The 13,090-nt window shown below is 35.0% G+C and overlaps 2 protein-coding genes across 3 annotated transcripts; both read right to left on the reverse strand.

The window, feature by feature from the left end:
- Positions 1-1,814: 1,814 nt before the first annotated feature.
- LOC132178870 (L-type lectin-domain containing receptor kinase IX.1-like) lies at positions 1,815-3,959 on the reverse strand (the record flags this gene model as incomplete). Its single annotated transcript, XM_059591443.1, is given in 1 exon segment — positions 1,815-3,959. A coding segment is annotated over 1 exon segment (1,959 nt), but the record flags the coding sequence as incomplete, so codon positions are not given.
- A 4,936-nt stretch (positions 3,960-8,895) lies between these two features.
- LOC132178871 (L-type lectin-domain containing receptor kinase IX.2-like) lies at positions 8,896-11,943 on the reverse strand. Of its 2 annotated transcripts, none has more exons than XR_009439860.1 (2): positions 9,693-11,943; positions 8,896-9,047 (listed from the first exon to the last, which is right to left on the reverse strand). XR_009439860.1 is itself a non-coding variant. In XM_059591445.1 (2 exons), exons 1-2 carry the CDS (start codon positions 11,859-11,861, stop codon positions 9,882-9,884), a joined length of 1,749 nt encoding a protein of 582 aa, XP_059447428.1. In that variant the 5' UTR covers positions 11,862-11,943; the 3' UTR covers positions 9,420-9,881. The 2 variants fall into 2 exon arrangements, 1 of the variants encoding a protein (XP_059447428.1); XM_059591445.1 differs by lacking the exon at positions 8,896-9,047 and having other exon boundaries at positions 9,420-11,092; positions 11,324-11,943.
- Positions 11,944-13,090: the final 1,147 nt, after the last annotated feature.

Here is a 13,090-nt window from a genome sequence, read left to right on the forward strand (position 1 = left end):
AAGATTAACATAAAAAATAGAATGCATAATCTGCATTCTCATGTGACTCTATTTATAGAGTCCCAATACAACTCTTGGTCAAGAGTTAACACTCTTGACCTACTACCTCTATCTGGAAGTAAGTTTACCTTCCTGTAAAATCTACATGATCTGGTGTGGGGATGACCACACTAATAAACTTACACCTTAATTAGAACAAACAATCGGCAAACCAAAAACAAATTGATTCATTATTTAAGAAAAAAGATGTGAGTGATACAGAAGTTACTACCACCTTTAGATAAATTGTTAGCTATAGATCTTAATGATCTACTAACTAATGTGCGGCCTTTTAAGTATTTAAGAATCCCCTCAAATTTTCTAAAATATGAGATTCTTAGATTTTAAAATTTGAGCCCTTCATTACATCTAATAATCCAAACAAATACAGATGTTTGGGTGACCGAGAAAAGTGGTTTTGACATGTTGAAAACTAAAGTTACTTGCCTCGGTAACACACAAACTTTTGCATTTGTTTGGACCATTAGATATAATAAATGGCTCATATTTTAAAATCTGAGAATCTTGCATTTTAGAAAATTTGAGGGGATCCAAATTCAACAAATTGATACTCTCATTTGCATCTTTTTACACTAAATGATGCTAAAGTTTTTTTTTTTTTTTTTTTTGACATGTCCATACAAGGGAAGAGGGTGAGGAGATTCGAACTAATAATCTCCGTTTCAATAGGCGTGGTCCACAAACGATTGAACTACCCCTTGAGGACAAATGATGCTAAAGTTAGTGTCCATTCTTTTACCCAAGGCAAAGAATAAAGTTGAGAAATGATTAGTGTCAATAATTTATCCATATTTTCTTTATATTCTCTTACAAATTCAATAAATCAACCATTAAATTTGTGTGGCTCACATAAATTCACAGATCTCATGGTTGATTTATAAGATGATATAGGAAAAATATTGACAAAATATTGACCCCAATAATTTATTTTAATTGTTTTTGAAACCCGCAAGTCCTTGTTGAATTGTCAGATTTGAAAACAGGGGCTAATCTTGGTATGCTCGTTAAGATGGCTAGGTGGACAGTTGAACATAATTACATCGCATTAGACTGAATTTCAACCTATTACAAACGTTGAATTGTCCTTTGGAAATGGGAAATATTGCATACTGTAATATAAAGTACTCTACGAGAAAAGGGAAATTCTCGGATGCCGTTCTTCCGGGCTAAACAAATAGATTAGATTAATGTCAGATTGAAATAGGATAAGAATGTGAGAAAATTTATTTGAGAGAATCTTCTGGGCAGTGTGAGGAGCCGAAGACTCATTAGTTTACTTTATTATTAAATTTAAAGTTGATGTTACTTAGTAGATATGTGAGGGATGGTAATAAGATCGTCCAAATGGTAAAGATATATCTTTTGTGGATATTGATATTAACTTAAAAATATAATCCGTTGGGATCACCATTCTTACTTTTTGTGATGCATAATTACTAATTAAGTTTTAAAATCTTAGGGCACTTAAAACACCATTTGTCAACATTTAAATGGGCACTTACTAATATTTTAGACTGCCACTTGTAACAATTCTAAATTATTATCTTGAATGCTTCTATTATATATATATATATATATATATATATATATATATGATGTTTTTATGATTATGATGTTCAATTAATCCATTACAAGTCCCAATTTGGAACAATTAACATGTATCGTACGAAATTAATATTTAGGGTAGAAAGCACATACAAGTGTATATGACTTACACCCTAAAACATATTCAGCATTGATTAAACTAAAATGCAAAATGAAACACAAAGAAGTGATAATGAAGGGTAAAAAATTGAACACCTAATCAAACCATAAGAATTCCAAATTAACTGTACCTTCGACAAATTTAGCTCGTACGAAAAAGTGATGCAGATGGAGGAGCTGCAGTGTATAAGGCAGATAGTGAGAAATTTGTGTAACTATTTCCTTGAACATGGATTCTATCTTCCCCCATAATCAGAAACAATATTAGACATAGAGAGTGACATTGAAGCTGGTCTATTCACTACTGGAGCAAGATGTGCTGTTCCTGGCATATTTGATGGGAGAATAGGCAATGGAGCCTCAAAATTGAGAACATGAATTGCTTCCCTTATTGTAGGCCTAAGGTTTCGATTAGGGTGAGAGCAACAAAGCCCAACAATCATCAAGCGCTCCATTTGGGGCTCATCAAAATCTCCACCCAGCCTTGGATCAGCTGCTTCAAGTACCTTTCCTATTCCATAGAGCTTCCGAACCCACTCCACCATGACTACTTGATCTTCAAGGGCATTGATCTTGATTGGTTTTCTTCCACAAGCAATCTCTAGAGCGACAATTCCAAAACTATAAACATCTGACTCCTTGTTGGCCTTACCAGTTGTGACACATTCTGGAGCCATGTAGCCCATTGTGCCTGCTAATAATAAAGTTGTTTGTGACCCTTTCACATGGTCCACAAGCCTAGCTAGTCCAAAATCCCCAAGTTTAGTATTAAAGTTTGCATCAAGCATAATGTTGCTTGATTTTATATCCCTATGCACCACACATTGTTCCGATTCCTCATGCAAGTAAAGCAATGCCGATGCCAATCCTTGAGCAACTTTGTACCTTATTGCCCATATCAATAAGCTTTCTTCAGTAAAAAGATGTGAATCTAAGCTTCCATTGGGCATGAACTCATAGACAAGTAAGAGTTCTCCTCTTTCATGGCACCGGCCAATGAGTTGCACCAAATTCCTATGTCTCAATCTACTAATAATTTTTACTTCTGAAGCATACTCCTTCATCCCCTGTTTAGACCCTTTTGATACCCTCTTAACCGCAACGAAGGAGTTTGACTCCCTTAAAAATCCTTTGTAAACCCCACCAAATCCTCCCTGGCCTAGCTTTTCTTCATCATTGAAATTATTAGTGGCATGAGCCAATTCGTTAAATGAAAACTTGTTGGGTCCTGTTTCCCTTTGAAATTCATCATCCATGCACCTATCAAAGGCGAGATCCTCTTCTGTTTCCCTCTTATTCCTCTTCCAAAAGCCAAATAGAATTAAAGCAAACCCACCAAGCAAAAAAGATCCACCACCACCCAACCCCACGGCTAATCCTAACCTCCTGTTTTTCCTTCGGTCAGGAGCCGAATTTGGGATTGGACTGCCTTCCACTGTTGGTTTGACTACATTATCTTCCAAAGTTGAACTAAAATTCCATGTGCGAATGGTATGCATTGTAGAAGCATTTCCTGTTGCGGCTGAGAATCCAAAAGTTACCCATTCAGGTAGGTAATGTCTCAAATCCACATTATAAGAAAGGGATTTCCAGGGGAACGAATTAGAAAAATAAGGCGAATAAGGCTTCAACTGAACACTCAAATTATGAGAACTGGAATTATAACTAATCCAAGCTTCATTGGAATAAACGTCAAGATAAGGATAATCATTGTCCGATGTTGACACATGAGGAACAGATTTCATGGAATTTATATCAATACCTACATGTTCGCCTGGCGAATCCCATGGTTGGTTCGAATAGATGTCAAACTCCACCGCGACAAAAGGATTGTCCGTCGAGTTTAGTAGCTGGTCATCCCTAGCAAGACCCAGCCCCGCACCTTGGTTGACATTATTAGGAATTGTTGAACCATTAGGTGCTAGGAAGAACGCAAGCCCACCTCCAGTACTATTTCTATTTTGAGAATCAATTGCAAAGGTAAAGTAGGTAGTGAAATCTGTGAGGTTTCCAGATGCCTTGTCCCACAGGTGCATGGGACTGGAATACGTGGCTCTACCTACAAGCTCTGATCTGGCCAGAAGCGAGTTGCCGGTGAGTTGGATGACCGAGTCTTCAGCAAAAGCTCTGTCATATGTTATATCGGAGTCACCAGGATTGAAACTGGTGAAGTTGAAGGATAAAGCACTTGTAAATTGGCGTAGTGGGGAGAAGAAACTGGTGACCATGAAGAGATAAAAGAGGATTAGGGGCTTTGGAAATGGGAAATGTTTGATTTTGAAGAAGCAAAAAGCCATGATTGGAACTTGGAAGGGAGGTTGGGTCTGAAAAGAAATTGCAGATTGTAATTAGAGTAGCTAGAAATAGATATAAATTTAGAAGCAAGTTGCGATGTGATACATATAAAATTCCACAATCAAGTTCAATGCATATATGACTGACAAGTAAGTCTCCGTTTTTTGACAAACCAAGAAGCACGCCATTGACGCCAAGCTTTGCTCAATAGTAGTCTTGGTACAGAAATTGTCAAAGTCTAATCACATGCCTCACGATAAGTGTGTGAGCCCACATGATAATGAGATACTGACAAGGCAATGCGTTGTCCGCTATGTCCACTTCACATGCCTCAGACCATACATGCCACGCAGCATCATAGATTTGATTTGAGTCGTGATTGGACCCGATTTCAATGTATGGTGATGGAGACATGTTTATGGAGTATGGATGCCACCACTTGCATGCCATGTCTTGGACGTCCTTTCGTTGGGATTCGGCTTCCGTGCCGTAGAAAAAATATCTGTGACTGACGCTTTAGATTTTATACTATTCCAAATCCCGGCACAGGAATTCATGCCTTATACGAAATGACGAGAAAAAATGACACCAAATAGACATTTTTAATAAATTAAAAAAAAAATACAAGTGTCGTATTTTCTTTAGTATAGAGAATATTGTTAATTGGGTGTAATAAAGTTTATGTGGGTATTAAGACAAATAAGTTAGGAAGATATTTTGGAGTATTTCAAAATATTTATAATTAGAGTTTTTTTTATAAATATGTTATGTTGTAACCCTAAATTATTAAATAGTAAAATATAGTCATATTTTCTTAGGGTAATGTAAGATAGGCACGCCGCGTGCAAAATTTTTTTTTTTCAAAAAAAAAAAAAAAAAAAAAAATTTTTTTGCACTGGCGTGCGTGGGCGTGCCACGCACGCCGCGTGCTGGTAATCATGACTCATTTTCTTATAGACATAGGCATATTGTCGAATTACGTAAATCTGTATTTTGACTCTCTTGATTTCTCTCTTTTGGATTCTATATTATTCATCATTGTCATGCACGTTAATAATATTTTTTTTTCTTTTTTTAAACCTCTAACGTATTTTGATAAAAGACACAAAACGGATTTTTTGGGTAGTGTTTAAAATTTTTTAAATAGCACCTATTAAGCACATTTTTTTAAAGGTATTTTTTTCTAATTTTATTTTTACTATTAAAAAATCATGTGTACCATAAAATTAGACCAATCCAATTTATAAAAAAAAAATTGTTGGAAGAAAAAACGGTCAATATATATATATATATGCTGGACAATTTTGAGACCCCATGGGCCAGATCTGGATCTTCTCCAGTTGAAATAAACTGAAGAGTATCCAGTTTATGGATCAAATTTTTTAAAAAAAATCTAAGGTGTAAAAATGTTTTCGCAAGTATCTCTAGCTGCATTAGGTATTTTATGTAGTGAAAAAGTATAATTTTTTACTTTAACTATTACTTTTTCACTATACATTCTAACAGATTATATATTTCATTATCTACTTGTTTTAAAATATTATTACTCATTTTTTTTATTATATTATTGTCAACACTTAATTAAAAGAAAAATCAAACATAGAAATCATTCATAAAAATAAAAATAAATACATATGACAAATATTTATCTCACATACAAGTACTAATTTCTTAGTAAAAAAATATATAAATATAGGCATATTACGGTTAGATAATAACCTAATACAGTAGGGACACATGAACATTAAAAAGAAAAAAAGCTTTGATCTGTACAAAGACATAACCAAAAAAAAAACATAACGAAAAAGCTTTGATATGTACAAATGAAATGGAGGATCCTATGTACTCAACAAACATAACGAAAAAAAAAATGATAACTTGACAAAGAGTCAAAGACAATCTGTACCCACGAAAGAAAAAAAAAATGGTATAGCATAAAGAAGAAAACCATAAAGAACCATTTTGTGTGAAGAAATTTTGGGTGAAAAAATTGTGTTTGAGTGAGAAACGTAGCATATGTGAATAGGTGTTTATAAGCAGTAAAAGATGTTTGGTGAAAAGAGATGAAATAAATAAACAGTAAATAATATTTTATTTATCTAGTATGCTATCATGTATAGCACCTAATTGCTATTAATTGTAACAATATAGCTATTCTAGTTAATGACAGACTAAGCTATTGGAGCTAAAAAAAGAAGAAGCAATAATAGCTAATATATATTGCTCTTTTAGCTAAGCCGTTGAAAATGATAAGCAAAAATATCCTACCAGTTATCTTAAAAAATAATAATATCCCACTTGATTTTGAATAGAATGGTTTTCAATTAATAAAATTTTGTTGGGCCGCTTGACCCGTTTCATTTCAGAATACCCTCAAACATCAATATACCTAAGGAATGAATAGTAAAACCTTTTGTAATATATACCCAATAAATTATTTAATAGGTTTATCATGATTAAATAAAAATAATTATGAGTGATTGTGGTAAAATAATATAAGACGGTTATTTTTATATTATGGGTCTTTGGTCTTTGGTTTGACCACTTTCTTTTTGCCATATCTCAACCATTATGGCCATTTTGGCCACCACCTCTCATCTTGTTAGAAAGAAACTTTTTTAACAGGTTGCCGAACTACCCTAATGGCTCTAGGGTGGGTGGTCAACGTCTTGTCTTCTTCTTCTTCTTTTTTTTTTTTTTTTTTTTTTTTTAATTTTGAGTTTGTGAGGGTATTTTTTTGTTATTCAAAATATTTTAAGGTTAGTTTTGTCTTTTTTGTTGGTTTTGGATGAACATTGATAATTTTTTGTAGTTTAAAAAAAAAAATTGACTTAATCAATAGTTTGAGGAGACAGACAATATTAGAGTGATAGTTTGAGGTTAGGATCACTGTCAATTAGCTCTCGAAATTACTATGGGACCCACTTAAATAAATTTTTGGTTGTTTGGCAACCTATTCGGATAAGTGGGTCTCATATATGAGTAATGCTAAATTATTTTCAAATTCTTTTTGTGTCTCTCCAAATTAATATATATTTTAAAATCATAATTAGATGCAAATCCAACAATAATTTTAAGGACATTAATTTTAAAGAAATACAATAAATAAATAAATAATGATAACGAGTGGAATAGTCCGTAGTGGTGGATTTCAATTTTGATAGTTTGAGACTTTGAGGAGCCCTACAAATAATTTATTGCGACAAGCCAATTTGGGGAACAGGTGGAACCACTTGGCGGGGGGGCCGTCGAGGCATTGTGTGGGGAGAATTGTGTGAGCCCACACGATAGTGAGATCCCGACGAGGCAATCAGTTGGACAAGATTGTGCCATTGGGACTCGTCTACAGGATCCTGGTTTCATGTGCAAATATAACATTGCAGAATGCAAAATCGATATTTATTCATAATTATACCACCAACTTGCTATGTATTTGGTAACCATATCAATCAACAAGGACCATGTTTCCTGGCAACCATAATAAAAGGAACAATATTCAGAGAAAACCAAAATGTTTGATTTTGAAGATGTAAAAAGCCATGATTGGAACTTGGAAGGGAGGTTGGGTCTGAGAAGAAATTGAAGATTGTAATTAGAGAAGATAGAAATAGATATAAATTCATAAACTAATTGCGATGTGATGGATATAATTTTCCACAAATTTAGAAGCAAGTTGCGATGTGATACATAGAAATTTTCACACTAAAATTCAATGCATATATGACTGACAAGTGACAAGTAAGTCTCCATTTTTTTCCAAACCAAGAAGCACGCCAAGCTTTTTTCAAAAGTTGTTCATATTGAAATGTCCATAATCTGATCCCTTGTAGTGGGCCTTTTTTGGTCCCATTCCAATTCTTATTTGTCACGATAAGAGACCGCTGCGTGCATTTGATAGATTTTTTTTTAGGCGGTGCATTATCTGTGGGGGAAAATGATCATTTCCATTTCAAATGAAATTGAGAATATCCAGTTAGTATATTTTGTACGGGCATGATTGTCTAAAAATTATAATGACAATTTTACTCCTCTAAAAAACACTAACGAGATACTCTGTATTTCATTTGAAATTGAGAGGATCTTATTCCATCTGTTGACATGTGGCAATTAAGTGTCTAGTATGTACCTAAATTACCTCCAAATGGTCGGGGGTGGTTGGACCACTTTCTCTTTGCCATATCTCCACCCCCATGGCCATTGAAGTGATCCGGCCACATCTCATTTTTTTCAAAATAATTTTTTTTAACAGGTTGCTGAACTATCCCCGATGGCGATAGGGTGGGGTGGTTAACCTTTCTTTTGGTGTTACTACAGCTGTGATCAATGATGAAAATGATTCAATTTTTGCAGCTGCTACTTAGAAACTTGTTTCCACGGATGTTTTGCAAGGTGAAGCTCATATAACCCTTTTGATGGTTCGTTTGGCTACTTCTATGGGTTTGGTTCCTATCTCGGTTGAAGGGGATGCTCTTCTTATTATTTTAGCTATTAATAGTCCTGCTCTTTTTTCTTGGTCTTTTGCTAACTATATTTCTGATATTAGTTTAACTCTTTCTTCCTTTCAAAGTTGGAATGCTTTGAAAGTGTCTCGATGTGCCAATTTTAGGGCACATGCTAAATGGGCCGCTTCCAATCGTGTTTTTGGAAGCATTCCCACACGATCCCGATTCTTTCTTCCATTCGGATCAGAAATGGAAAAGATCCTCCCTTATAACCTTTTTCCTTATTAAAAAAAAAAAAAAAAAAAAAAAAAACCTCTTTTTTAATTTTTTTTTTAATAAATACAAAATGACACCAATCAATTCCTTAAAAAATATATGTCAATTTATGATCCTATTCCTTGCTGGGAGATGAAGTTTGTTCGTAGGGAGATCAACAATGCGGCTCATGTATTAACCCCTCTAGCTACGAAGAGTAGTATGGATAGGGTCCGGCAAAATGAACCTCCAGAATGTATTTGTGAGATTCTTGGTGCAGAGCAATCAGATCTGCATTTTTTGACTTAATTCAATGAGATAGCAGTCCTATGATTATATATATGTGTGTGTGAATTTGTCAGATGGTAATAATTAATAATTTATCATTAAATAAGTACATTTTTGGGATACATTGGATGTCTACTTGTTGGCAACGCAAGCAAAATTGGCCAAATTTTGTAACATCGACGATTTAATCATCAGTTTTGGGCTTTAAAGGTCCTAAATGACTTAACATGGTATTATGGTATTAAAATAAAGGTATTTTCATTTGTCATAATTTTAAGGCATTTAAAACAACATTTGTCAAAATTTAAATAGACAGATTGTCACTTGTCACAATTCTAAATTATTATATTGAGAGCTTTTGCTTTGATCTAATAAAATATATGATGTTATTATGATTATGATGTTCAATCCATCACAAGTTCACAATTTGGGACAATTGGGTTGTTTATACATGTACTGTACGAAATTCATATTTAAGGTAGGAAGCACATGCATATATTAATATATTAATACACATGCATATCATCTATCCCTAAAACATTTTGAGCATTGGTTAAACTGAAATGTAAAAAGAAACACAAAGAAGTGATAATGTAGGGTAAAAAATGAACACCTAATAAAACATTAAAAATCCCAAATTAAATGTACCTTTGACCAATTTAGCACTCATGCAAAAGCGATCCAGATGGAGAAGCTGCAACGTATAGTGAGGAATTGGTGTATCTATCACTTGAAAATGGATTTCGTCCTTCCTCATAATCAGTAACAATACTAGACATAGAAAGTGCCATTGAATGTCTGTTCACTACCTGGGCAAGAGGTGTTGTCCCCGGCATATTAGGTGGGAGAATAGGCCGGCATATTAGATGGGAGAATAGGCAATGGAGCCTCAAAATTTAGAACATGAATTGTTTGCCTAATTGATGGCCTAAAGTTTCGATCAGGGTGAGCGCACCAAAGCCCGACAATCATCAAGCGCTCCATTTGCTGCTCATCAAAATCTCCACTCAGCCTTGGGTCAACTGCTTCAAGTACTTTTCCTATTCGATAGAGCTCCCAAACCCACTCCACCATGACTACTTGATCTTCAGGGGCATCGGGCTTGATTGGTTTTCTTCCACAACAAATCTCCAAAGCGACAATTCCGAAACTATATACATCTGACTCTTTGCTGGCCTTACCGGTTGTGACACATTCAGGATCCATGTAGCCCATGGTGCCTGCCAATACAGTGGTTTGTGACCCTTTCACATGGTCCACAAGCCTAGCTAGCCCAAAATCCCCAAGTTTAGTATTAAAGTTTGAATCAAGCATAACGTTGCTTGATTTTATATCCCTATGCACCACACATTGTTCCCATTCCTCGTGCAAGTATAGCAATGCCGACGCCAATCCTTGAGCAACTTTGTACCTTATTGCCCATAACAATAAGCTTTCTTCAGTAAAAAAATGTGAATCTAAGCTTCCATTGGGCATGAACTCATAGACAAGTAAGAGTTCTCCTCTTTCATGGCACCAGCCAATGAGTGGCACCAAATTTTTATGTCTCAGTTGACTAATAATTTTTACTTCTGAGGCATACTCTTTTATCCCCTGTTTAGACCCTTTTGATACCCTCTTGACAGCAACGTAGGAATTTGAGTCCCGTAAAAATCCTCTGTAAACTCCACCAAATCCTCCCTGGCCTAGCTTTTCTTCATCACTAAAATTATTGGTGGCACGAGCCAATTCATAAAATGAAAACTTGTTGGGTCCTGTTTCCCTTTGAAATTCTTCATCCATGCACCTATCAAAGGCGAGATCCTCTTCTGTGTCCCTCCTATTCCTCTTCCAAAAGCAAAATAGAATTAAAGCAAACCCACCGAGCAGAAAAGATCCACCACCACCCAACCCCACGGCTAATCCTAACCTCTTGTGTTTGTTTCGGTTGGGGGCCGGATTCCGACTCATATTGCCTGCCACTGGTGGTTCGGCTACAGTATCTACCAAAGTTGAACTAAAATCCCATGTGTGAATGGTATGCATTGCAGAAGTATTTCCTGTTGCGGCTGAGAATCCAAAAGTTACCCATTCAGGTAAGTGATCTCTCAAATCAACAATATAATAAAGGGATTGCCAAACAGTTGCATTGTTTATGAGACCAGTGAAGAGAACACTCAAATTATGAGAAGTAGAATCATAACTAATCCGAGCTTCATTAATTCTCCCTTCAAGAGTAGAATAATTACCCCCCCGCCATGACACATTAGCAACAGATTTCATGGAGTTTATATCGATACCTACATGTTCGCCTGGTGGATCCCATGGTTCGTTCGGATAGATATCAAACTCCACCGCAAAAAAAGGATTGTCCGTCGAGTTTAGTACCAGGTCATCCTTAGCAAGACCCATAGTGGCACCTTCTTTGACATTATAAATAGGAATTGTTGAACCAGTAGGAGCTAGGAAGAAGGCAAACCCGTCTCCATAATTAGTTTTGTTTTGAGAATCAATGGCAAAGATAAAGTGGGTAGTGAAATCTGTGAGGTTTCCGGATGCCTTGTCCCACAGGTGCATGGGATTGAAATACGTGGCCCGACCTTGAAGCCCTGAACTGACCGTATATGAGTCGCCGGTGAGTTGGATGACTTCGTCTTCAGGAAAAGCTCCGTGATATCTTATACGGGAGTCATCACGAGTGAAATTGGGGAAACTGAAGTTTAAAGCACTCGTAAATGGGCTTGGTACAGAGAAGAAACTAGTGATGATTAAGAGATAAAAGAGGAATAGGGGCTTTGGAAATGGGAAAGCTTTGATTTTGAAGATGTAAAAAGCCATGAGTATTGGAACAATTGGAAAGGAGGTTGGGTCTGATAACTGATAAGAAATATCCCATGTGTATATAATCAGGGAAGTTAGTAACAGATACAAATTTCCACGCTCAAAAGTTGGGAAGCGTGGAAAACTTGTGCCTAACTTTTATTGTTTTCTTCTTCTTTCACTATTTCAACTAAAATTTGGGTGAAAAATTAAAACATGTTTAGTAATAAAACCAGTCCCGCCTCGCTCTCGTCCTGTGCCCCAAATGCAATCACTGTACTCGTAGATGATAGAACCCTCCCGTATTTAGTGTAAATAAATTAGAACAAATTATTAAATTGATCACGAGAAAAGCCAGCGAATATACGTATTTTTAAGGGTATTTTTCAAAGAAATAAATAAATACTTTAAATTGTAGAGGGTATTTTTGTCTTACTAAATTTTTTTAAGATCATTTGTCTTTTTGTTGGCATTGAATTGGAGGGATATTAACAATTTTTGAAAGTTGGAAGAGAAGATTAACTCAATTAATAGTTTCAAAGACATTAACAATAAAATAATAATTTAAATTTCAAATCCATAACAATTAATTATCTAAATTATTATAGCACAATTTTTCTTAAATAAATTAAGAGTGGTTGACAGCCTACTGAAATACATCTGTCTTCATTTCAAAAGAATAAATAGAGGAAAAATTTACTTTACCTTCCTAAAGTTTTAAGAGTTTTTCAATTCGTACCCCAATGTTTAAAAATTGGCAATGTATCCCCTAATATTTCAAAAAAATTTAATTCACACCCTCCATTACTAATTTCAGTCTAATTGGACGGAAATCATCCCACGTGCGTTTCACGTGAGATTTTGATGCCCTCTATTCCAATTTTACCCCCATTAAAACTTACAAAATTACGTAATTACCCTCATTAAAACCTATAAAATTAAGGATAATTTCATAATTTCATATGTTTTAATGAGGGCAAAATTAGAAAAGTGGGCATCAAAATCGCACGTGAGACGAAAATTAGTAACGTAAGGTCTGAATTTAAAATTTTTAAAATATTAGAGAATACATTGCCAACTTTTTAATATTAGAATTCGAATTAAAAAACCTCTAAAATTTAGGGTGTAATGTAAATTTAACCCAACAAATAAATAAGTTCGTCATTATTTCGACTACTTTCTTTTTTCACGCCGTTGGCACACAGAGCCTAAATATAATTTAGTGCGACAAGTAATTTGGGGGAACA

The sequence above is a fragment of the Corylus avellana genome, chromosome ca4 (assembly GCF_901000735.1).
Source record: "Corylus avellana chromosome ca4, CavTom2PMs-1.0".
Taxonomy (NCBI): domain Eukaryota; kingdom Viridiplantae; phylum Streptophyta; class Magnoliopsida; order Fagales; family Betulaceae; genus Corylus; species Corylus avellana.